The 26,907-nt window shown below is 42.8% G+C and overlaps 1 protein-coding gene across 3 annotated transcripts in view; it reads right to left on the bottom strand.

Moving 5' to 3' along the window:
* Nucleotides 1–21,351, bottom strand: part of LOC121689558 (hydroperoxide isomerase ALOXE3-like) — a 39,889-nt gene extending 18,538 nt beyond the window's left edge. For 2 of the 3 annotated variants that reach the window (XM_042069449.1, XM_042069450.1), the window contains exons 1-12: nt 21,089–21,351; nt 18,021–18,225; nt 17,664–17,742; nt 17,442–17,564; nt 15,446–15,549; nt 15,060–15,226; nt 14,795–14,938; nt 14,312–14,512; nt 14,122–14,208; nt 13,795–13,964; nt 12,662–12,783; nt 12,231–12,331 (exon numbers count right to left, since the gene is read on the bottom strand). In XM_042069449.1, coding sequence (XP_041925383.1) covers nt 12,231–12,331; nt 12,662–12,783; nt 13,795–13,964; nt 14,122–14,208; nt 14,312–14,512; nt 14,795–14,938; nt 15,060–15,226; nt 15,446–15,549; nt 17,442–17,564; nt 17,664–17,742; nt 18,021–18,225; nt 21,089–21,232 — 1,647 coding nt within the window. In that variant the 5' untranslated portion in view covers nt 21,233–21,351. The remainder of the gene's footprint in view (nt 1–12,230; nt 12,332–12,661; nt 12,784–13,794; nt 13,965–14,121; nt 14,209–14,311; nt 14,513–14,794; nt 14,939–15,059; nt 15,227–15,445; nt 15,550–17,441; nt 17,565–17,663; nt 17,743–18,020; nt 18,226–21,088) is intronic. The other variant, XM_042069451.1, reaches the window with a different exon arrangement.
* Nucleotides 21,352–26,907: the final 5,556 nt, after the last annotated feature.

Raw genomic sequence — 26,907 nt, 5'->3', positions numbered from 1 at the left:
ACCGCTGAAATCAAGAAGACGCCTATGTAGTCACAAAGCCAGAACTGAGAGTCTCAGGAGAAGTTTTTATCCCCAGGCCATCCGAACTCTGAACTCACACTATACTGACTTTGCACACATTCACTCCTCAGCACTCTCAAACATTTCCCAACTCTGAACTCACACTATACTGACTTTGCACTCATTCACTCCTCAGCACTCATGACCCCCCCCCCCCCCCCCCCCCACACACACACACATGACTTTTAGCACTTTTACATTCCTCTCCCTATGCTACAGACCTTTTATTAATTTTCTTATTTCATCACACGTCAAAACACACACACACACACACACATATCTGACTTTCTCCAACTTTTGCACATCTCCATAGAACTTTTTATTTATTATTTTTGATTTCTCCTCCATCTATCTACCCATGTCTTTGATTGCCTAGCCTTTCTGCCCCCCCCCCACCCCCCATCCCCAACACACACACACAAAACACACACACTTACATCATCACTGTCATCACCTCACATACATACAGCACACTGCTTGCTACAGTAAGCCTCCTCTACATACTTGCTGCACACTGCCCCCCCCAAAAAAAATAAACCCCCCCACCCCCCCTCCCTACATACACAGCACATTGTCTTCAGGATCTTCTCCAACACACATCCTCTACATACTTACAGCACACTGCTCCACTCCCCTCCCACACACACACAGATCTTCACTGTCATCACTCACATACATCATACATACAGTACTCTGCTTGCAATAGTAAGTCCCTTCACCATACTTGCAGTACACTGCAATTTATTTAATAATTTGTTTAATTGTTAATCATTGTTTATGCTAACACATCTAAAGCATATTTAAATTTCGACTCCACGCAGTAATAATAATAATAGGCATAACAGTGGCATTAACTTTACCAGATATCAACAAGTAGTTTTTTCCTACCAGTTTACTGTTTTAGTTGACAACTGCTCTGAACTCTCTTGCCAATTCCAGTTACAGTTCCTGCTCATTTTATCATCTAGCTTTAGGGGCAAACCATTGATGCTCTGGAGTAAACTTTTTATCGATAGTTTCCCTCTTCAGTGAGCGATTACCAGCTCATTCTTGTAACAGAGATGGCTGTTTTGTATTGTCCCTAGGCTTACAGAAACACCTATTCATATTCATGAGTATGGAGATGCAGTTAAACTCTGGCGACAACTGCTTGTCTATTACATGACCCAGAATGCCTTGCATGTCTTTACAACAAAACAACAATAATACATACTTTCCCGTAAATATATGAATTTGCATGCTTGTAACATTTTTAATAATACTCATAATGACCCATAATGACATTAAACAATAATTATAAGTTAGATTTGAACACCATGGATGTGAAAATTACTGTAATATGTCAGCTATACATCTACCGTTCTCCTTGCTGTATCAGTTCATAAGTCCATACAAACCCATGACAGAACACTGAAATGATGAGCATGTTAAGGCTGGGTGGAAACTGTGAAATCTTGGTATGCATTGTGGCAGGGTTGCAACAGGAATACTAGAGAAGATGGTGATATAAAATAGTTGTGTCGGATTTGTCAAATGATGTAAAATTTTAGAATTTTTTTTTTGTGTGTCATGTACGTCAAGTTTTGTGAAGTTCGGACCAAATTTGTGACCTGTGAAACTGTGCAAGCACACTTAATAAGAAAACTAAAGGCTTCTACATACCTGACGCACCCGACTGGTAGCGCGACAATGTGACGTCAAAATGACGTAGATCTCTCTGGTGCGCCAGGGTTTTGGCCGTGTAGCGCGAGGTAGCGCACCACTCATTTTTTTTCAGACGAGCGCGACAAGGCGGAAACAGAAAGATGGACTAGTTCGAGGGCAAGCGAGTTGCAGTGTTTTGTTACAGTCGTGAATTTTTAATAGTTTGCTGGATAAGTTAACAAAGTTACCAGTGAGAGTTGCAACACATGGAATTAAGAGGAAAGAATAGAAACGATTTATTTTCAAACAAAGGATATCTATTAAGGCCTGAACAAAATCTCTTTCCACTTCAGGAAATTACACAAACTCAGCCAGCTGCTAGCTAGCTAGCTAGCTAACTAAACTGTTTAAATTATTAACATTTCCCTCGGGATGACTAAAGTACCTATCTATATATCCATCTATCTATCTATCTATCTATCTACCTGTGCAGATAGATAGATAGATAGATGCACACACCTTGGAAACTACATGATAATGATGATGGTAGTTGTGAATAGTAGCAACCAAAGTCTGAAGTACCATCACAGAGGCTAGCTACTGGTGTTTCTTACTGCAGCTTCTTCTGCTGTGTAAGTAGTTAATGTTAGTCTTTTCACAACAGCGACACCTCTGTTCAGGAGAATATTGCAACTAGTGTTGCGACCACCACGCGCGAGTATAAATGGTTACATTGTCGCGCTACTGGTCGGGTGCGTCGAGTATGTGGGACGTTTAACAAACACAATGGGTGCCTTCGCTGCTTGGCCCCCAATGATTACTCAGCGATAGTGATACTAGTCAAGAACCCAGTGAACAGCAGCACTATTAGAGATTCTTGAAGTAGCCTAGTCCCAAACTGTGAGTGTGCACGCACAAGTATGTTTCCTTTCAGAGCAAAAATGCCCGACCACAGGGCTCGATAGTCCCACTCGTGGAGTATTAAATTATAACTCCGGAGTAGAAACAACCTAAAAATTATGTTAACTGGTGGCGTTTTGAGCAAGACCGTTTATTTGCATTATCACTGAATGAGCTTACAGTGACGCTAACAGGGCAATTTTATACCACTAACAATGCTTAAAATATAATTACACTTCTGTGGTAGTGTGGTGAGGGTTTCTACAGAGAAACGGAAGTATTGTAAACTTTGAAAGTGTACAGAGAGGTTATAACAAGACCTGTATCTGTAGGAAGAAAATTCCATGGCTTCCTGGTATCGTCAAATCAGCGGGCGCGTTCAATCGGCCGGACCAGGAAGCAAACTAAATTCTGATGTAACAGGATGGACGGCGGCGGAGTAGACAGAGAAGGCCAAGTGATTTCAAAAAGTTATTTTTTTACTTTTCTCTTTTTTTTTGTCTTTTCTAAAATTATGTGCAAATCATCACCATGTCATAACACTCAAAAACGAAAACAAAAACTGATCAAAATCCAAAATAAATAGGCACAGAAATTAACCAGGCTATATCTCACTAGACCCTGAGCAATTCGAAAAGACATATTACTCTCACGCTTCTCTCTCCAAGACTGAGCCCATAGGGCCTAATACAGACCAGCTGTAGCCCCACCTACTGGACACATCCACTGTCTAACATAAATCAATTATCCCCCCAAACATTTTGTCACTACAAAATAATAATTCAAAGAAACAAATACAAAATAAACAAAAATACAAAATAATTTCCTTTCCCCAAAACAACTCATAAACCCATACAATTCACCTTAAACCACAGAACATCAAAACACCCCTGTCAAAATGGTCAGGCCAACATCAATCCGGGAAACCCCTCTACTTGTACCCCTAATGGTAGAGTCCCTCAGGTTTCCCAGCAGGAAGTAATGTATGATGCGGTATGGTGGTGAGTAAACTGAATACGGTGATGTAGTTAGTCTTAACAAATAAATGATAATGTTTTTAACGGCCAGTGTGTACAGTTGCATTTGTCGAATGTAGATGGAGTTAATACAGATGAGATGTGGAAATGACAATGAGTTGTGAACAAACCTTTCAATGGAATACCGCGTACCCACAATTGCCCTCACGATATGCCGGTAGATGGCTACCTGCACGCTATGCACTGCGCACGGGTCACGGCTCAGTCTGTGACACTCCCCCCCCCTTCTGGAGATGCCCCCTGTGGCATCCTAGACAAAAAATCAGCCGTACAATTAATTCTCCCTGCTCGATACAAGACTTCAAAATCAAATGGCTGAATTGCCAAGAACCATCTTGTTATTCTGGTGTTAGAGTCCCTCATCCGCCCCAGCCAAGACAAAGCCCTGTGGTCAGTCTCTAAGGTAAACCTGCACCCCAACAATAATATTTAAAAGAGTCCAATGCCCACTTGATGGCTAGGCACTCCTTCTCTACTGTAGAATAGTTGCGCTCCCTTGGCAGCAACTTACGGCTGATGTAAGCCACTGGTTGGAGCTGTCCATTTTCCCCCTGCAAAAGGACAGCACCCAGGCCATGCTCAGAAGCATCCGTTTGAACCGTAAAAGGCTTTTCAAAGTCCGTACTGAGGAGTACAGGCTCCTGGCATAAGGAGTCTTTTAAGTCTTTAAAAGCAATTTCACACTCCACAGTCCATTCAACCTTGTTTGGCTGACATTTACGTGTCAGCTCGGTCAGTACAGCAGCCTTCTCAGAGAAGTTCTGAATAAAGCGTCTGTACCAACCCACCAACCCCAAGAAGGAGCGTACCTGCTTCTTGGTGGTAGGGCGTTCGGCGGCCATGATGGCCTCCACCTTCCCCACTTGCGGGCGGATGACACCTCGGCCCAGCACATAGCCAAGGTATGAGGTCTCTTCCTTGGCCAAGGCACACTTGTCTGGGTGGATGGTGAGGCCTGCCTCCTTCAGCCCCCAGCTGGAACTGTATATTATGATGTCATCAAGGTAAGCAGCCGCAAAGCCCTCCGTCCCCCTGAGGACTCTGTCCATGAGCCTTTGGAAACTTGCAGGTGCTCCATGCAAGCCAAATGGGAGCACGGCGAACTGGAAGTGCCCAAACGGTGTCCTGAAGGCAGTAAGTTCCTTACTGCCCTCAGCCAATGGCACCTGCCAATAGCCTTTACAAAGGTGCTCAGGTACTTGGCCTTGGCCTCAGGTACTTGGCCTTGGACCCAAGCACTCGACCAGGTCATCAACCCTTGGCATAGGGTATGGGTCGAACTTTGCATGGGTGTTCACCTTTCTGAAGTCCAGGCAGAATCTCAGACCTCCGTCCTTCTTGGGAACCAGGATGATGGGGCTGCTCCACTCACTGAAGGATGGCTCGATGACTCCCAGCTCCAACATCATATCCAGCTCCTCCTTTAGGACAGGCAGCAGGCGCTCTGGAACTCTGTAGGATGGCTGTCTCACTGGCCCCTCGTCCTTCAGCACAATACAGTGCTCCACCAGCTCAGTTCGTCCCGGTCGTTCTGTGAAGAGGCCCTCAGGCAGGATGTTACAGAGCTCACGATGATGATCCTCTGGCAGATGACCCAGGTCCAGCTTGCTCTCCCCCTCACGGCCAGGTAGGTACTGCTCACTGTACTCTTCTTCCTCCTCGACCGCTCGGATCAGCATTGCAGACACGTCCCGCTGCGGTTGTAGCTCTGGTTCCGGCCTCTCACTCCACTTTTTCAGCATGTTGACATGGCATGCTATCCATGTGGGGGTACATGCCCACCAAGTTTTGTGTACCCCGGTCTTTCAGTGTCCCGGGAATCCTTGTTGGTGTACGTCACTAAATGTTTATTGTAAGGCCCCCCATGAACGAAAGTACACAAAACCTGGCATGCATTCGGAGAGTGTCATAATGATCCGACACTTTTAATTTCGTGCAGTTTTGACCTTGTCAGCCAGAGATATTGTGATGAAAACACCTAATTTTTTGCTTTTTAATTTTTAACTAGGTGGCGCTATACATGAAATAAGTGGTAATGGGATGGGTTGACATGCCCCCTTAAGACCAACATACATAAAAAAGGTGGACCTCCTAGGCCCTACTGTTCTCGAGATATTCACAGAAAACTGTCTCTGGCCACCTACAGGCCAGTTGGTGTATAGTAACATAAATTAATTTATTGTGTGGCCCCCCATGAACGGAATTCCACAAAACTTGGTGTGCATACAGAGGGTCATAATGATCCTACACTTCCAATTTCGTGCAGTTTTGACTATGTTAGGTCACAGATACCTTCAATTACAACACCTCATTTTTACTTTTTTGTGTTTAACTAGGTGGCGCTATACATGAAATGAGTGGTTATGGAATGGGTTGACATGGCCCCTTGAGATCAACATACAAAAAAAAATGGGCCTCCTAAACCCTACGGTTTTCGAGATATTCACAGAAAGCTGTGTCTGCCCTACCCTCCTTTCGGGGGGTCCAGTCCAGCGGGGGGGCTACAGATCAAAACGAAAAATGATGGTTCCATGCTATCCATGTGGGGTTACATGCCCACCAAGTTTTGTGTACCCCGGTCTTTCAGTGTCAGAGAATCATTGACGGAAATTTGGGCATGCGAAAAAAAAAAAAAAAATCTGACTAAACCTATATGACCGCTTCGCTGCGCGGCGGTCATAATAATAACGTTCTGTGTCTGTGTGAACTGCTGCTCTCACTGCTCCTTGCACGCATCTAGGCAAGTGGGCGTGTCAAGCAGGCAGCTCTGAGTGAGTGAGTGCGCAGCCAACGTCAACATAGTTCTTTGCCGACAGTTCTAGGCCTTGTGGATTAAACAAAAGGTGCAATGAAATCTGCAACTATTTCGGATACATCGCGAATAGTGAAGGCAGGCCATCAGGTACACAGAGGCCCGTTTGTAAAATATGTTTCAAAGTCATTTAAAAGCAGTAGGCTACGCATGGAACTTGGCTAAACACCTCGCAGACATATCCCAACATTTTTAAAGAGTTCAAAGAGCGACAGGTTAACGAATATGCTATAGAAAACACGACTACATGGTTAGTGCCAAGTTCTTCTCTTATGTTTTAGTCTAGCCTAAGTGAAACGAGTATGGTTCTCTGGGATAAAGCGAACCTTCCTTCATCAATGAATTTTGACGAGACAACGAGCTGTAATCATTTTGACGAGACATAACGAGCTGTAATCATAAGTAGACTAGGCAGGATTTTGGAAAATTTGCTTATTTAAAGTCCCGAAGGCAAATCATGTTAATTTTTGGCATACAACATTTTTAGGAGTTTTGAAGGGTGCTGAATTCAAATCTTCTGTATGTCAGGCTCAAAAATGTCCCATAATGCCCCAAAATGGAGAAATCCAATATGGCCGCCGCCGCCAGGTCAAAATCTAATTAATCACTTATCTTTTGGACTATACAAGGTAAAATCCTGAATGTAATGTGCTTTTATAGGTTTTCACATATAGGGAATTCAATACCATGCTCAGATTAAAGATCAAGACTAAAGAAAATGCTTGAAATTAATGTAAATTGGTTAAAATTGTTGTCTCAGATAATGAATAATTCATGAAAAAAGATGACCATGAAACAGGTTGATGGCTTTCTGAAGAATTTACTTGAAACATGTTTAGAAGCAAGGTTGATTACCATATCTTAACTATCTATTCATTTATCTGTATTTTAACTATTTATTTAGTATTTGAAGAAAATGCTTGAAACTCTTAAGCTAAAGGCCTATGTTTAAAACTGTTACTACTAGATTTGCCTACTAATGAAATATTGTACCTTAGCCTATTTTTTTGATGTCCAGTGTGCTATGATGACATGTTTGCCCATCCCACCCCTACCCTTACCCCTACACACACAAATACCCATATGTAACCCTGAATGAGGCCACACCCTCTATCTATACACTGAGGCGCTTGTGAATTATGTCGCTCCTCTCACATGATGCTCAGCAGTAACAGGTAAACTATAACATAATATCCTAACAATTTGTTTAGGACGATGTAATACATCTGTAATAGCATGTGAAGATTGTTATGTGAGGATTATGGATAGGCTAACTGAATAATTAATATATTATAAGAAACTAAAAAAACGTTAGCAAGTTAGCTTTTGTGAATAGGAAGAAGCTAACTAGAGCCTTCACTCTCCGGGATGTGGGCCCCCTCTTGACAAGATGTCGGCCGCAGCATTCAAGGCCCCCGGCACATGAACTGCTCTGAGAGAGCTGAACAGGGGATGAGCCCAGAGCCACAGGTCTGTCGCCAGGCTGCAAAGACCTGGAGACCCCAAGCCCCTCTGTCTGTTGTAGGCCGCAGTCAACGTGCTGTCGCTCCTCACCATCACCATGGCCACTTAGCCACGGTAGAAAGTGCCGGAGGGCGAGGAGAGTGGCCCTCAGCTCCAGGACATTGATGTGCTGGAATAGCACCAGAGACCATTGATGCCCTGACCTTCGAGAACGGTGCCACAGCCTACTGGGGATGCGTCTGTAAATACGACCCGGTGACAAATCACCAGTGGCACTCCCCCTCTCGGTGTCACCTTGGCCTGGGAGGGCCCTTGGGGGCACAGGCCTAGGCTCAACAGGCACCTCTGGACTGGGCGCATGTGAAGGAGGGCAAGGGGGACTACCTGCACCATTGCCACCATAAGGCCCAAAAGGCGAAGGCAGAGTTTCCACTCCACCTGGGCGTGCAACGTGAAGCGACATGCGGCGAAAGACTGCTGTCTCGCCGGTGAGAGAGTCACGGATGCCCTCCTGGAGTCCAGGACCATGCCCAGGATGGTGGTGACTTGGGAAGGCTGGAGCCTGCTTTTTTTTGGATTGGGACGCAAGCCCAAGTCCTGAATGTGCTTCAACAGCAAGGCCACGTGTAGGCGGCATTGCACAGATGAGCAAGTCGTCTAGATAATTTAATATCCTGAGCCCACCATGGGTCATGGTGGAGAGCACCCATGGATCCGCTCCTAAGGCCAGCCAAGCCTTCCTGCATCGAGCTGAGAGGTGAGGCTGGCTGGCCTGGAGATTGTCAGGAACGACGAGGGCGCCTGGAGGGGCCACGGCCACTAGCACGCTGGCCCCCCCGGCCAGCTTGTGGGCGGGTACCCCGACCCTGGGATGCCTGAAGCCGCTGCCTGAGATCAGTCGGCCCCCAAGACGGATGCCCCAAGGTAGGTGTTGGCTGAGGCGTGAATGCCCTAAGGCGCCTAGCGCCCCTGGCACGCCTGCCAAGAGACCCTGACACCTCTTCTGCACAGCGGCGGCTGTCACGCGCCTGCTGCAACAGTGTGGTTGCCTGTGGGCCGAACATGGACCCAGGCTCCACCGGCACTCTCAAAAGATGCTCTCTGTCTGCCTGCTGGAGCTGAGATTGAGACAGCCAGAGATGGCGTCTAGCTACCCAGAACTGAGCCAAGGAGCGGCCCGATGCCACTGCCTGCTCCTTAGACACTGCAGCGAGGTACACAGAGGCTGACTGGAGCTCAGGGACAGAATGGCCGCTGTGTTAGCCAGGCGGACTTGCATCGCTATGGACCTATGCAGCTTACCTAGCTGAGCCTCCATAGTCCTGCCATTGGCACTGAGGCAGGAGGGACCACCTAAGAGGGAGTTGGGAGAGGAGAAGAGGGGCTCCAAAGCTGGATCCACTGGGGGAGCGAACCACAACCAATCAGCCCTTCGCCATGCATGTTGGAAAGCACCTTAGCCTGGCCAGACCACCTACGAAAAGTAGTTGGGGAGGAAAATTGGCGACAGACCAAGTCACTAAAGTCTGGTAGGAGGGGAATGAGCGCCACCACTGGGCGCTCGGTCATGTCTGTGTGGAACCTAGACGCAGAGGCAAGGGGCTTCTCTGGAAGGGGAATATCAAGAGCCCTGGATGCCCTGCCAACGACCTCCTCAAACAGACGGGCCAGCTCACCTCCCACTGGGCTGGCTGCACAGGGCTGTGCACAAGGTCTCAACGTCCACAATGGCCTACTCATCTTCCTCCAGCTCTCCTCCAGCTCACACGGACTGGTAGGAGGAGCAGGTTGGGGAACTGCAGGCCTTGTGCTAAGAGAAAACAGTGAGGCTGCTGAGGACTCCCCAAGCCCCCTGGCTACTCTTGCCATCTTTCTTGATGGCCCCTCGGAAACAGGAGAACCCGCACGTTTACCAGAGAAAAAACGACAACGGGCTTCCCTTGTGTGTATAGGCATAATAAAACAATTCATGCACGACTAGGGGGCATCCCTTACCTAGAAAGCATGTTGGTGGCCCAAACACAACACACACTTATCATGGCCATCCAAATGTGGATGATCAGTTAGTGCCGCAGCTACTATTTCTCACCAATTCCAAAAGCTTGTAAGGAGATCACCTCCCGTGGTTGCTGGATGTCTAAGCCTGCGCTGTAGTTGCAGGAAAAGTGGCATGTTATGCATGGAGTCATACAGCTGCAGCAGTCTAAGCAGCTGTCAGAACACTGCTGGAGAGGAGGAGGATGAGGATGATTAGGATAGCCTAAGTGTGTAGCCTACCTCTTCATACCAAGAAGTTTAAAGAATTGAATAGAATAGAATGGATTAATTACTAAATAAATTGGTAAATATGCATTATTAAATAAATAGTTAAAATACAGATAAATAGATAAATACAGATAAATAATATAAATAGATAGTTAAAACAAAGTCCTTTTAGGCAAGTCCCTCCACTCGGCGGCCATATCGCAACACTTTTTGGGCACTCATCGGGCATCCTATTCGGCAGAAATGCGCTGCGCAAGGCTTCACGACACGAATCTTGCTCCAGCAGCGAGTTCACAACACATGATTGGCACAACGTCTTCACAACACACCATATGATTGGCTCAATGTATTCACATCACACCACATGATTGGCTCAATGTATTCACATGTCGACGTTTTACCAAGGAAGGGGTGAAATGTGTAGACAATGACCATAGTGGCGTTACAAACTAGCCCCATGCATTTCTATGGAGGATTTTTTGAGTGCTGTGTCTCCTCATTAGAAAGTCTCTGGTTAAAATATGGTAATCAAATTTGTTTCTAAACATGTTTCAAGTAAATTCCTCAGAAAGCCATCAACCTGTTTTATGGTCCTTTTTTCATGAATTATTCATTATCCGAGACAACAATTTTAACCATGTACATTAATTTCAAGCATTTTCTCTAGTCTTGATCTTAAATCTGAGCATGGCATTGAATTTCCTATATGTGAAAACCTATAAAAGCACATTACATTCAGGTTTTTACCTTGTACAGTCCAAAAGATAAGTGATTAATTCGATTTTGACCTGGCGGCGGTGGCCATATTGGATTTCTCCATTTTGAGGCATTATGGGACATTTTTGAGCCTGGCATACAGAAGATTTGAGTTCAGCACCCTTCAAAACCCCTAAAAATGTTGTATGCCAAAAATTAACATGACTTGCCTTCAGGGTTAATTTATTTTAAAAACTGACCTAGACTAAGGGTGCTAACGTGATGAAAGCGCAATGTTCACGCCAGAATAACATTACCATAACTTGTAAACAATCTATTTCATGTTCGGTCAGTACTACTGGTAATATTTGTCATGGCATGTAGACCGCTAATTAAAGTCCACAGTATACCACCAAAGTATACTGTACATCAGATGGCCTAAAGATTAGGCCTCTCTGCATAGCATTCAGTGATTTTAACACTGACCTTGATCTAGCCTAGTTTGGCTATTTAAAGCTACTTTATTGCCAAAACACAACACAATGTAAATGAACTATAACAAACAATAAAGGACTTAATCACACAAAGTAGGCCTACTATTTTACTGACTATAAAAAAAAAATAATAATAATTATGTAGGAAGTTTAGAACCCAGAATTGACCTGCACACTACAAAAGTGCACTGAATTCAACACAATTGACTCCATACACTTGGAGGAGGTATGAGTCCTTTCTTCTCCAGATATCTTAGGATTTCGCCGTAGTATCGTTTTAGTATCGAGCATCGCAATATTTATGGCAGGTATCGTATCGAAGTCATAATTTTGGTATCGTGACAACACTAGTCATTTGTTTGATGTAAATTGAGGGAGCAAAATAAAAGCAGTATCGGCTCCAAATATCGGCTCAAGAAAATCGGCAGCCTGTATCGGTCATCGGCTAAGGCTGATGGAAAAAAATCGGTATCGGTATCGGCACTAAAAAATCCATATCGGTCGATCCCTACTCTCGTGGTTCATCCGTCTTTGATGGAAAAACATCAATCCTTGATTCCAAAAGTAGAAATCCTCTGTTCAAGCTCAGTACATTTTCCACAAATTTTCTTGGGTCTTCCCATTTTGTTTTAATCCTTCAAGGTGACTTGCTGTTCAGTTTTTGCCCGTTCACTTTACTGGCTACTTTCACTATCTTTGTTCAATAAAACTTCTAAATAAAATAAAAGACAGAAAAAGAGTGGAAATTGCCAGAAAGGATAGGAGCAGCGGTCTTACTGAGTGGGTAAGAGTGTGTGTGTGCTCTTTCTAGAGATGTGCTCATGAGTAAATGCATGTGTGTAAGAACACATCACTCACATTTCCATTGTTCAGAGCAGAGTGTTGTGCCGTCATGGTAAAGATCACCATAGTGATAAACTTGGTGACCTCTTTGGTTGATTTGAAAGAATTGGGGATACCTAAGACAGTGATGAGTGGGTTAGATCTAAATGACATTCGAAAAAAATAGACCAGTCCTCCAAAACTATTTTTACACTCCGCTAATGGAGTGCTTCACTTACGGACCCTGTTTTGTCCTTCAAAGTTGCTGGCTTTGATCTTGCCCTTCCATATTTACCTGCTTCTAATTGTCTATTGCTCTGGCCTTGTCCATTACCTCTTCCTCCTCTTAATTGCACATCTTTCAGTCTCTTTTTTTCTGTCTTTTCTATGTTTTTCCTCCCACTCTGGTAGGCTACTTCATTTCTTTCTCCCTCTCATTCCTTTTTCTATCTCTCTGTTTATCTCACCAGTGCTGGCCTTCTCCAGGAAGCCATGTTTGTAGATGTCTGAGATCCAGTGCTGCAGTTCCTCATCTACTAGAACGTCCATGTCAGAAGGGTAGAACACAGCTATAACGGCCTCCACATACCTACACACATAAAACATAAACACGCACTTTCATGAGACAACACATCTGAACTGAGCCAGGTGATGCCATTACACTGAAATGGAGATGTATGCATGTTGCAGCCCCACTGAGCTTAAAACTGTATAAAGCACAAGAGCAATGTGGTGAAGAAGAAATCCCAGATTCCATTTCATACGTTTCTATTTATTGTAAAAGGGCACATGTTACAACTAACACGTTGTGTTGGAATGAAGGTAAACCTGTATCCCAACAGACATATTAACCCTTAATTTAGTTTATTAACTCCAGCCATTTTTTGCAGGTTTTTGCATTACTATTTTAATGACTTTAAAGAGGATTCAGGAAAGTGCAATACTGACTATCTTATATCCTTTTTTTCAGCACAACCTAAGCAATATCAAAATATGTATTTATTTTTTTTATTTTATTTTATTTATGTATTTATTTTATTTTATTTATTTTTAAAGAAATGATTGGCAAAGAACACAAATACATTAAACTTTTTTTACTAATTGAAATCATACACACACTTATTCGGAAATAAATACCATTGACATTTTTACTATTATAGTTATCCCTCCCCTTATAGATATCCCTCCAAACGTCCCATAGTCATTTCAGTTTACTTCCTGGTTGGTTTGATGGTCAAAAATAATGATAAAATAATGATAAAATGTTTCGATATGTTTCGTGAGTTTTTTCCCCACCGTTATATTTCTTTTCGTCTTTGACATTCCGGTCGCGGTAAAAATACATGTTTTAAAATTGACGATAACGTTGGTTCTACTTAATGGATCGGAAGACCACTTAGTTTAGCGTAATTCCTGAACCCTCCCCTTTCAATAGACACCAGTGACACCTCTGGACAACAAGGGTACTAACTATTAAAGTTAGTAATTTCTGCGCCAGTTCTGAGGGTTAAAGGTGCAGGCAACATTTGACCTTCAGTGATGATTGGATCTAAGTGATATAAAATTGTTCTCATTCTGATCTCTCACTCCAAGCCCTTACTTGCTGAGGGCACCCCACACCAGCAGACCATCGTCTCGGTAGTAGTACTTGGGCACCTTGTCCAGGCCGCGTTCAATGATGTCGTCTGGCAGACAGAGGGAGCTGTACTTCAGAGCATGCATGGCTCTCCTCATCACCTCCACCATGCCAGTGCTACCTGTGGATGTGTACTGAGAGAGGGGGAGGAGGAGGGAGTGTGGTGGAGATGGATAACCAGTGCTGTAAAGTTCTACATAAAGTAAAGTGACAAAATCAAACAAATAAACAGTCTTCCCTTCCAATTTTAAGCACAGTGTTTCAACTAGTGTCACATATGTAGAGTCTTACCATACTGATGGCTCCCTTCTCAGAGATTAGTTTCTCTCGGCCAAGAGTGTTGGCATAGAGTGTGAAACGCATGTGTGGAATCAGCAGCTGCAGAGCAAAGAATGATGTCGGACACGCAAGTGATAATGTTGGATTATCTCAACCTAGACCTGTAAGTGTAGCCTCTAGTTTACTTGAGGAGGAGGGATACCTTGTAGATGGGGTGAGCTGAGGGCAGATTACGGAGCGTTGCGAGGATGTAGGCCTCTGCCAGAAGGTGTGTGCGTAGCAAATGGAAGTTGAACTGGTGCTCGATGAAGTCAGCAGCCCGAACATGCGTCTTGGCCAGTAGCCAGGCCTCTTCATCATTGGGCAGGAACACCGGGTTTTTTTCACCAGGCTCCTGCTGGAGCTGAAATCAGAATCAACCCAATTGAGTGTAAACCACTCAATTGAGTGTAAACCACTCAATTTAAACTACAACACACTGACAACTGACAATGGAGATTCTTTACCTAGACAATGTATTTTGGATACACTTTCTCAGTAAACTACCAGAATCTCCCAGAATTCTCCAAATATATTCTCAGATGAATCGGAATTACACTGTTCTGTCTTGATATCTGTTCTCTTTCATTCAGAGATGAATTGTTTATTGTGTGCCCAGGCTACCCTCCCATATGCCCATGTATACCTGGATGGCGATAGGTAACAGCCTGTTCAGCTTATTTTTGAACAGCAGGCAGAAGGGTGCTGGGACGTACTGAAGTCGCATGTTGATGACATTTGGGGGCACCTCAGCCAGTCGGGAATAGTCACACAGGAAGATATTGCCACTCTACTCAGACAAGCACACAAATGGCCACTTCTGTTTTTAGTCAATAAACCCAATATACCTAAATCCTTATTTTCTTAAATACTCTGGCTAGCTGTGTACCTTTATTTCATTAACAATATACCTGTATTTCCACTGGCAGCTTATCTTCCAAAAATGGTGTCACCATCTCCTCAGTGACTGCAAACTTTTTTGGAAGCACCTTGCAGCATTGGATCATCATTGGATTGGCACCATTGAGAAGCTGGAACCCGAAGAACTCATCGTCTTTCCAGTGCTGGGTCACATAGTCTGGAAGGATGCACAAATGTATATTGTGTATAACAGTGTATTACATCACTGGTAGATTCTTACAATACTTGCAATAGTATTACAACACGTCACATTCAGAGGATGAATAACATGCAGAAAATTGTACTGCGGAAAATTTTCAGCAGTAAGTCCCATTATTTGTATGCAAATAATATATGTTATTTGAGAATAATAACCATATTAAGAAATAGGTTCTACCAAATAGTTGGGTCTTGTAGAACCAGAAGACCTGTTTTATATCATCCAGCTTGCCCCACGGCTTCTTGCTGGTGGCCAGGAATTTCATCTTGAGTTCAGCCATCCTGCAAGTGTGAGAACACAGACAAGAGATCTCTCGGTAGGCAGATAACGGATGAATTCAACATAGTTCACTGCCTATACAGTACTGTAATCTGAAGTATTACTGCATCTTATAACTCCACTCAGTGTGATAATGATTCAGTAATGATGGTAGTTCTGTATGTCGTTTAGGTTCCAGATTTCTTGGACCCACCACATTATTAGGCTTTTAAATCAATACAGCCATAACAATTTATGTAAAAATACTTAATGATGTTTTTCTAAACAAAGTTCGGGAGGAGCCTTCGGGATGATTGACAGCAATTAACTCCGCCGCAGGGTAGGCCTATTTAAGCCGACCTCCTTTTCCATACGTCACACGCTCCGACGTTCGCGAAATCAACTGCCCTGTTACTCCTTACTCCTCCTTACACGGGGGGTGCAAGCGGTCATCACTCTATCGCGATGTCCGCTCCAGGCACTCCAGGACCACGGACAGCTACCTTGCCAAACACGCACTTCTCCCATACATTCTAGTCTAGCTGAAGCAATCATATAGAAGGGCGAACTAGTGAAACAGATGTTTACTTTAACTCAATTACCAATGATATAGACATCATTTATGGTTCATATTTGCCATTTAGCCTACCCCTGGTGAGATCACATTTATGATCATATGATCATTTTCGTTTTTTGTGAGAAAATTAGGAAATTCCATTATAAAAAAAGTAAAAAAATAGAAACAAGATTTCTATGTAACTGTGACTGTAACTGTGTGTGGGAATAGCAGGTGCAGAAAGACAACCTTCCCGCACTAAGAAACCTACACTCAGACACGCACACATACAGACACACAGTCACACAGACACACTCAGAGATGCACAGACACAGCAGGCCCAGTGTAGATAAATATATCAGTAAAAGCAGCACACATTGGCTTTCTCCACTCTACTAGGCCTACCCCTCACACTGCACAGCGCGTGGGACCAGACTGAGGGGGTAGCGAAGTTTTAGCAGCACTGTTTGGATGATTATCATGTCTGACATCAACAATTAAGGCTCCCTGTATGCAGTTTGCTTGCATAAAATGATTCCGCGGACTACACGCCAACATTTGCAACAACACGCCAACAAACATGCTTTGTCTATTCAAAACGACAAAAAAATGATGTGCAATAAACTGACAATTGGAGCGAGAGCGATGTCACATAATATGCTGCCTACCAGAGACTGTTTTTAAGTCACATCGTTAATAATTTCATATGATGATGCATCATTTCACAAAATGGTTTGTCTTCAATTGGCTTAACAATAAACATATAGCCTTAACTCAAAATTGCTGTTAGGCTTATCATTTTGATCTGTAAAAAATGTCACATGCAGCCATAAAATTCTACGCACATTTATTAAAGGCTAATGTATTATAATATTCAATGTTCATTGATAACCGATAACCGATATATCGGTTATACGTTTTTGAATAACTCAAATATTGATATCGGTAGGTTATCAGCCTTCAAAATCCCATATTGGTCAGGCTCTATAGGAGATGGAGACAAATTGACATACACACACCAAATGCACACACACACACATCCACAAACACACAAATCCACACAATTAGACACACACACGCACACACACGCACACACAAGCACACACACACAGCACAGGCACACACAAACAGGCACGCACATACAAGCATACACAAAAGTTGCAAGAGTGGGGGTGGAGTAGACAATGTATTCATTGAATTTTTTTTTTATGTTCTTCACAGAAAATGAGCCAAGGCCAAAGAGTTTGAGTTAAAAGAAATAATAATAATAAATAGCATATTTTTTTCTTTTTAGCAAACATTGAAAACGGGTCCCACAGACCTGGACACCTTACAAGGGTTAAAAGGGAGGTGTCTCACGTGATCCTAGTGGTGAACTCCAAGTCCAGACGCTTGTCAAGGGAGTAGCGGAACTCAGCAGGGAGCGCCTTCGGGTCCTCTAATGCCAAGCAGTGGGGGAGACCCTCCATCAGCTCTTTCCACCTGAGGCATACATAAAGACATGCCAACAGAGTAAACACACACATGCACACACACACACACACGCACATTCATTCGTACAAAGAAGTATACTGCACATACTCAAATTGTTGTTTTCGAAGCTCTAGTTCTTCCAACCTGTGTCCCATAAGGGCAGGAATTTCATTCTTCAAAGTCAATGCTGGCAGAAGGTAGACACACACACACACACACACACACACACACACACACACACACACACGTGCACCTATTATCCACATTGCCTCATTACAGAAGATCACTTCTTACTGGATACTTGCATTTTTGCTAGCATCTATTAGTCAGTATGTAATGGATATCAATGGAATATGTAGTTCTTTAAACGATCAAGTTTCATATATAATGGTCATTAATCAGGAAGCATCTCATAAAAACACAGCTCACCTGAAGCCATATACAGTACAATACGATATAACTTACCTTTCCCCTCTCGAACATGTAAGATCTGTCTTTCCTTGACCCATGAGTAGCATGGGAAATGTAGTGTTTCGTTTTCAGGCGTATGCACTTTCACCGTTAGACAGTACCAGTCTTGATCTGGCAAAAAGAGATACTGCTCCTTGTCCAAGCTAATCAAGATCACCTTACCCAGCTTGGCAGGGCACTCCACAGTGTACTCCTTTTCCTGCCACGTAACAATGAGAACGACAGAAAAAAATCAAACATCCACTTAGCATGACATGCTTTAGGCCAAATAACTCACTTTTCAATGCCTAATGTTAGAAGACATACAGTCAGTGTTCTGCCTTCCATAAGAATGCATCCTTTTTTGTATGTGATTACCCTATTTCTCATTCCTTTGTGTTATGCTGCCACCTTCTGGTCTTTTGGGGCAACTGTTTAGTAGTTAAGTACTACTTCCTGTTAACTTCCTGTTTCACGTTTCAGTCGACCAGGAGTTCAGAGCATAGACAGTACAGAGCCCGTCTACGGAGAGCCTTGCCACTCCGTATTAAGTCCCATTGTACCGAATTTTGGATGCAGTTCCACCAGAGTTCCACTGGGGGCGATCGCCATGAGTGCAGAATGAATGGGAGTCAATGGAGCTAGACGGCTAAATTTGTCTCTTTCACCTGATTGTCGTTGACAAATCTCAGATTTGATTGTAGTTTGTATAACTTCAACATGGGTTATAGGTCAAAAGTTGAATGAACGAGTACTTATGTCCTTTTGATTTCTTACAGGTTGGGTCGTTGTTGCACATAACACGCTAGCATTGTGTTAATGAATGACGTCATTGACACATTTTAAAGGCTTTTTAGAACAATTAAGTGACTCTAAAAAATATAATACTCAACCAAGTGTATTTTCTTTGCCTCCCCTTTCGAATACAATACTCAAATTACTTGAAAAAAAATGATATCCCGAGAAAAGTGGATTTTGAGGGGTACAGCTCCATAGACCTCCATGCATTCTGCACTCGTGGACGAGCGCCCTCATGTGGAACCACAGAAGGAACTGCAACCAGTTCAGAAACCGGAAGTTTTCCGAGAGTGGCAGTTCTCCCCTTATTAGACATTCTCTGAGGAGTTTTAACACGGATGAACCATAGACTGTAGAACAGTGCCCTCCCATTGAAAACGACGGAGTCTGTTCGTCCATTTCTTTTACTGTCTATGCTCTGAACTCCTGGTCGACTGAACATTACGTCTATGGACTGAAACGTGAAACAGGAAGTTAACAGGAAGTAGTAGGCCTACTTAACTACTAAACAGTTGCCCCAAAAGACCAGAAGGTGGCAGCATAACACAAAGGAATGAGAAATAGGGTAATCACATACAAAAAAGGATGCATTCTTATGGAAGGCAGAACCATTGACTGTAGAACAGTCTATGGGATGAACACGGTGCCAGCTATTTTCCATTTTACGTTTGAGCTTTGGACATTATTTGTCTGTAAGTAGATGATTTGTGTTAGAGTAATATTCCTCGTCATATATCTTTAGTTTTCATACTTCTGTAACTTAGATATATGTTTTGTGCATACTTTAGTTAGCTAATTTATGCTAGCTCTCGTTGGTCACGAGTCATGTTGTAAACGCTATTTGCTAGCGATCTGTATGTGCTGAAGCTATGTGGTTAGCAACATAGCTGACTTGAATTTCATATGTAATGTGATGTGAAACTTATATGTATTTTCTGTATTTTACAGTTTTACACAAAAAAAGAGAAAACAAAAGAAAAAGATATATAAACGTATCAAAAGATTGTTGGAAACTTCAGTCCTTGGATTTATTTGGAGCTTTTGACAAAGTGTTATCTAGCTGTCTAGTTCTGCCTGCTGGTGAAGCAGTACGAGGGCAGCATAGTCAGTACACACTGGTCTAACACTACACTCAGTGTTGGTTCTGGTAAATTTTGTTCCATACAGTATAGCAAACAGGATTTTCACATTTAAATGAGTTTTCAGAAATCAATTAAACAAAAGCATTTTACATTGGCGTTGGTTCAATTAAGTCAATTACATAAACCTCACTCATAAGTATTAGCGCAAGACTATTAATATACTAATTTTAATAATGAGTCTTAATATACAAATATTATGGTTCTTCTATGCAAATCAGGTCTACCTCCTTTGACAAGTAGGCCTATACTCTATGCAAGTATGACCATGTCATTATAAAGGAAGGGGCAGGTGAAAAAAGAAAACAGCACACAGAGGTTGATGTTAAGTAAATAACTTAAGTTATTGTTAAATAATCCTAACATTACAGTAACTTAACATCAGTAAGTACAGTAACTTAAAGTAAAGTAAAATACAGTTTCAGTTTCAAACTGAATATTAAGGATGAGTAAATACCATCCTTTGAACACTAGGCATGGGCTAAGCCCGAAACTTGTCTCAGTTCAGTCTATTTCAGGCCTTGTACACTGTTTCAGCATATTTTAACATGACTTAAGCATCAGCCTCTGTGTGCGATGTCTGGTTTACGGCCCCTACACACAGCCGCGTGCGTTGCGTTGCTGGAGACGCATGCCATTCACTTTACATGGGCTCACGTCATCCGTTGCCGAACTGAATTGTGGGTCCGTTGCATCGCGTTTCTCTCGCCACTCGCGTTGAGAAGTTCAGCTGTTGCTGCACCGACAGACGGCACCGGCCAATCAAGCCAATCTACGGACGGCACCAACCAATCACATTTCGGTTTTACTTCAAGTCATTTGCATAGCTACCGTCAGGAACACCCACTGGCATGCGTTGACGGAACGCAGCTGTGTGTAGGAGCCGTTACACAGACCTTTGAACTAATGCTGTCATCATATAGCCATAAATTCAAATTTGCTCAAAGTGATAACTGTACAGTGTTCTAAACTTTGACATGGTTTTTGTCTCAGAGAAACACTAAGATTACAGTCCATACAGCAAGTAAATTTTCAAACTTTTAATCTTATTAAAATGATCACAAAATGCATTTGCAATACAACTGGCACTGTATTGAAAACAATATTCAAAGTTATTCTACCCCATTGAGGTCTCTTTGTCCTTACCACACCATTGCTCATCTCCGGTGCTTCATTGAGTTTCTTGCGCTCACTCTTTCCCTCCGTTCCATAGAGGGTGATGAAGATGTGGTCAAATGTGCCATGCCACACCTTATCTCCAGTAGTTACTGTCACCGTGTATTTCACCATTACTTCATGTGTAGAGAGGTGCACACCTGACTAACCGATACTTCCACTACAGTGCACGCTATTATACCCAAAGCAACAGGTGTGTTCATATAATCTATAGCTTATCTCTTAACAGTAATCCACCTACTGGAATAAAAACATCACTACTCTACATGTCACTAACTGGCCCACGCCTTCTCTTTTCTATGTCCTATGAGACAGAGACAGAGAGGAAGAGGGAGGAATATATTCAACATGTACCACCTTTCAGCTTTTTGACCTGCTAAAACGTGTGTTTAATTTGACAGCCATATTACAAGGATACAAGGATACAAGGAAGTTTATTGTCACATGCATATAGTTACTGGAAGTAAGAAATGCAGTGAAATTATGTCTGGTGTCAGCCTATTTGTGCATTAATGGGGGGGTAAAAAGTGCAGTAGAAGAGGGGTTTAGTAGATAAGAGGGGTTTAGTGGGTAGTATATTTGTTCTGTACTTAAAGCATTTTACATCACATTGCAAATCCTTGTTATAATAATGTAGAATGTTGTTTAGTTAGTAATGTACTACAAGCATTGAGACGTGGGCATAGGTGGAGGTAACCTATTTTACATTCGGAGCTTTCATTCAGGAGGAACAGGAGCCACTGCTTATCTATCACATTGATGTTTTTTAATTGAATAATGCATTGACTAAATATAACTGTATTATTATGAAGATTTTCCACAGCCCTTGATATGCTGAAAGCTATTGGGCATATTCTTTTGGCCTGATAGCCAAATGCTGAATGCTATTCACTGGACCAAAAAGTGGGACCTGTGTTGTGCAGTTGGAGCAAATCTCATCACATGAGTTACAACCTTATCCAGTGTTAAAATTAAAGGGAAACTTCAGTGTTTCCCACAGAATTGGATTCACTTTGTGTCGGTAGCTGACTTGGACAACGGGGGGGTGGTGGGTGGGGGGGGAGTGCCACTTCGTGAGGGAACCCTTGCAATTGTAACACAGTTTAAAGGCTGCTGATGTGTGGATGCAATTCATAACGTTTTCTACATAGTTAAAATAAAGGTTCGTACTTCTCCTTGGGACAAGCACTTTTGAATTTTGGAAAACACTTTTCCATTTGCATCGGGATTTTGCAAACATTCAGTGTCAGAGTCAATAAAATGAGTCCTTTAACGAAATTGACAAGCAGCTGTAAGTAGGCTAAGCATGCTAAATTCGACATCCAAACAGTATTCTAACGTTAGCTTTGAGATACTGCTTGATTGCATGACTTAACTTAGTTTAGTCTTTTCAATGTAGCCTACTATGTTGTGATAAGATCTTAGCAGAGTTAACTTCAATGCAGCAGTTTTGAAAAAATTTGCGCAGCATGGTCACGATGCTAAGCGGATAGCCTGTTCAAGTATGACCTTGTCATTATAAAGGGGCAGGTGAAGAAAAGAAAACAGCACACAGAGGTTGATGTTAAGTTAAGAGAAACACTAAGAGTACAGTCCATCCAGCAACTACATTTCAAACTTCGCGCTACAGGTCGGGAATGGCGAGTATGTAGAAGCCTTATGCTGCTTTCGAGATGTCTCGTAAATCCGCCGCCCGAGTTGGAAAGTGTAAAAAACCGTGCTTTCTATTTGTCTCGTAAATCCGCCGGCCGAGAAACTGTAAATTACCCAGCTTTCTTGCGGCATTTTGGGCAGGCACGCCCACTGTACCTCGGAGTACTTGAGGGTACCCCGAGGTGGACGTACGACCTTACAAACATGGCTGCGCCCATAGTTGAGATGAGATGACATGTATTTTTTTGCATATGTACTGTGTTGGTCATGTTAAAGTTGATGTAATGCTCTTACACACTAGATTACATTGCTGCTTCAATCCGGTCACCAATTCATGCATTGCACGGTCTTGCTGTGCCTGCAATACAATGTAACAATTTGTTTTCCAGCCGTTTAGCTAGAGGCTACATGTCCCTCGTGGCTCGAGAGAAAGGCGTTCCTAAAGCCACTCATTGGTACATGTTGTACGGGTGAGTGTACGATGATTTACGAGACATCTCGAAAGCAGCATTACTTTCGAGTTACGACTTCTGAGTTACGTATTACGCCTAGTGGGAAATTTCTAGTCGGAATTCGGAAATTCCCGGTTGGAAATTCCAAGTTGGAAGTCCTAGTTCCTAGTCTACACTTCCTAGTGGGAACCTCGTCCTAAGAACTCCCTAGTTCCCCAGTCAACTTATGAGATACGACTTTCTTTTTATGAGTTACAACTTCCGCTTTACGCCTTCTGAGTTACGACTTACAACTTACTTTCGAGTTACGACTTCCGAGTTACGAATTATGCCTAGTGGGAAATTTCTAGTCGGAAATCAGAATTTCCCTGTCAGAAATTCCTAGTGGGAACTTTGTCGTGGGAACTTCCTAGTTCCCCAGTCAACTTATGACAGGGTTCCCGCGGATCCTTAAAAAGTCTTAAAAACAACTTTCGGTTTTTAAGGCCTAAAAACGTCTTAAATTGTCTGGGATGTCTTAGGTGGTATTAAATTTGCGTGTGGGACCGCCAGCGAGTGCAAGAGAGCAAGTGTCTCCATCCGGTTTTGTGTATTTAAAACGCAATTGTATAAGTGACTATAAGGCTACAGGAGGAAGTGTAGTGGTTGCAGAGCTGGACTGGGACCAAAAAATGGCCAAAAAAGGGCATTTTAGGCCATGGCGGCCCACCATGATTATTTATACGATATGCTGAGGCACACGACATACCAGAGGATATATGCGCACATTTATCATCCATTTCGGGAAAGCAATGTTTCACTAATATTACATGATAATAATAACTGTAAGCTATAACACCTGCAAACTATAACTTTATGGCAAGCTAAAATAACACTGTAAGTTGGACACTGAGTCTACTCATAGCATTATTTGAAGACAAAGGCTATTAAAACACAGACACACACCCACTGGTGACCACCTCCAAACCAGCAAGGACGAGGTTGTGCACAAAACTATAGGCTACTATTATTATGCACTGACTATATTATTATCTGACTGAATAAAATGAGTCCTGTAATTATTTCGTATGTTGAGCATTTACACACTTTTAGCCTACAATCTCCCCAGATACTATTAAGTGAATATACACACATCCCAAAACATTTTCATTGTTACAGGCTATCATAATTGCTGTGTCATTCTAGTGTCTTTCTGAGTGCGTGCGTGTGTAGCCTAGGCCTACTGTACGTGTGTGTACCTGCCTGTATGCACACAGAAATGTGATAGGTTTGCTTGTTGTACTGCGTCAAAATTGACAACAATTTCGACCAATCATGACTGACTTCAGATCTTAAAAAGTTGAGTGCGTTGTGAGGCCGACCACTCGTTGATTTGTTGTGGATAACTTATTTAATTTTTCTCCTCTCCGCGTCGACGACAATCGAATAGCGCAATGTAAAATGCAGATGGCTTCTTTGCTGCTGATGCATGTTGCAGAGAAACGCTCAAATGCATGTCAATCAAAAGCGGAGGAGCAGGTGGACACCCACCCAGCCCTCCACACACACACACACACACACAACAGCCCTCCCTCCATGAAACGTCCCTCTTCATTCTGCTAACATTTAGACTGTAACTGTTTGCGTCCTATTTCTTGTGCTTTTTTACTGAGGGCAATCATATTAATCATTGATATCAATTGCAACACCCACAGGAATAAAAATCAATTTGACAAAATAGGGGAATGCCGCAATTGGCGGACTTTGACCTACACACGCAGTAGCCGGCGTCACGAGACTCTGATCATGTATATAATGAGCACTGCATTAATCAGCGTCTCCGTGGCACCCATAGGAAAGGCAGCGCTGTGCTATTTAGCACTTTAAGAATTGCGTCGCCGGTTCGAATCCGACGGCCGTTTCCGCGGTCTCACATTTTTTTACGCGACGCCCGCCCTCTGGTCATCGCGTCGCCGATCGCCCGCGACATCTTATGAAGCAAAGAACCTGACTGTTTGTAACTGTTTGCGTCCTGTTTCTTGTGCTTTTTTACTGAGGGCAATCATATTAATCACTGATATCAATTGCAACACCCAGAGGAATAAAAATCAATTTGACAAAATAGGGGAATGCCGCGATCGGCGGACTTTGACCTACACACGCAGTAGCCGGCGTCACGAGACTCTGATCATGTAATGAGCACTGCATTAATCTGCGTCTCCGTGGCACACATAGACAAGGCAGCGCTGTGCTATTTACCACTTTAAGAATTGCGTCGCCGGTTCGAATCCGACGGCCGTTTCCGCGGTCTCACGTTTTACGCGACGCCCGCCCTCTGATCATCGCGTCGCCGATCATCCGCGACATCTTATGAAGCAAAGAACCTGACTGTTTGTAACTGTTTGCGTCCTGTTTCTTGTGCTTTTTTACTGAGGGCAATCATATTAAATCACTGATATCAATTGCAACACCCAGAGGAATAAAAATCAATTTGACAAAATAGGGGAATGCCGCGATCGGCGGACTTTGACCTATGCACGCAGTAGCCGGCGTCACGAGACTCTGATCATGTAATGAGCACTGCATTAATCAGCGTCTCCGTGGCACACATAGAAAAGGCAGCGCTGTGCTATATAGCACTTTAAGAATTGCGTCGCCGTTTCCGCGACCTCACGTTGTTTTACGTGACACCCGCCCTCTGGTCATCGCATCGCCGATCGCCCGCGACATCTTATGAAGCAAAGAACCTGACTGTTTGTAACTGTTTGCGTCCTGTTTCTTGTGCTTTTTTACTGAGGGCAATCATATTAAATCACTGATATCAATTGCAACACCCAGAGGAATAAAAATCAATTTTACAAAATAGGGGAATGCCGCGATCGGCGGACTTTGACCTACACGGCGTCACGAGACTCTGATCATGTATATAATGAGCACTGCATTAATCAGCAGTGCTCGCCGCAACATCTTATGAAGCAAAGTTTCACTGTTTGTAACTGTTTGCGTCCTGTTTCTTGTGCTTTTTTACTGAGGGCAATCATAGTAATCACTGATATGAATTGCACTGTAAAACCCAACTTGCTGTTTGAACTTAAATATTTATGTAACCATGCTACGAAAGAATTTTATGTTACGACAACAAAGACAATGGAGTTAACTCAAATAAAACTTGCTATTTGACTCAACTTAACTAGTTTGTATGACTAGATAGCTTTAGTTGATATAACTTGATATCTTTAGTTCATTTAACTTCAGCACTTGATATCTTTAGTTAATATAACTTGATTACTTTAGTTGACATAACTTCACCACTTAATATCCTTAGTTGATATAACTTGAAACCTTGAGTTGATTTAACTTCATACCTTTAGTTGATATAACTTCATCACTTGGTAGCTTTAGTTGATATAACTTATCCTTAAGCTACTTAAACCTTTGGATGATTTCACTGCAATGCTAGTGAGTTACATACACCAACTACTTAAATGTAATGTAGTTCTCACCCCACACATCTAATACAATTTAACAATTAATACTGCCCAATATGTTTCTTGTTTTATTGAAGATATAGCTTCATAAACCAAAAACACTGAGATCTAACTCAAGCCTCTTTAATAAAAACAGATGAGTAAATACAATTACTTTTTGGAACAAATACTTATTTTCTATCAGTTACACACCCCATGAAGGCTTGAATTCATGAAG

This window comes from Alosa sapidissima, chromosome 18 (genome assembly GCF_018492685.1).
Source record: "Alosa sapidissima isolate fAloSap1 chromosome 18, fAloSap1.pri, whole genome shotgun sequence".
In the NCBI taxonomy this organism is placed as follows: Eukaryota; Metazoa; Chordata; class Actinopteri; order Clupeiformes; family Clupeidae; genus Alosa; species Alosa sapidissima.
This window is presented reverse-complemented; position numbering and strand designations above follow the sequence as displayed.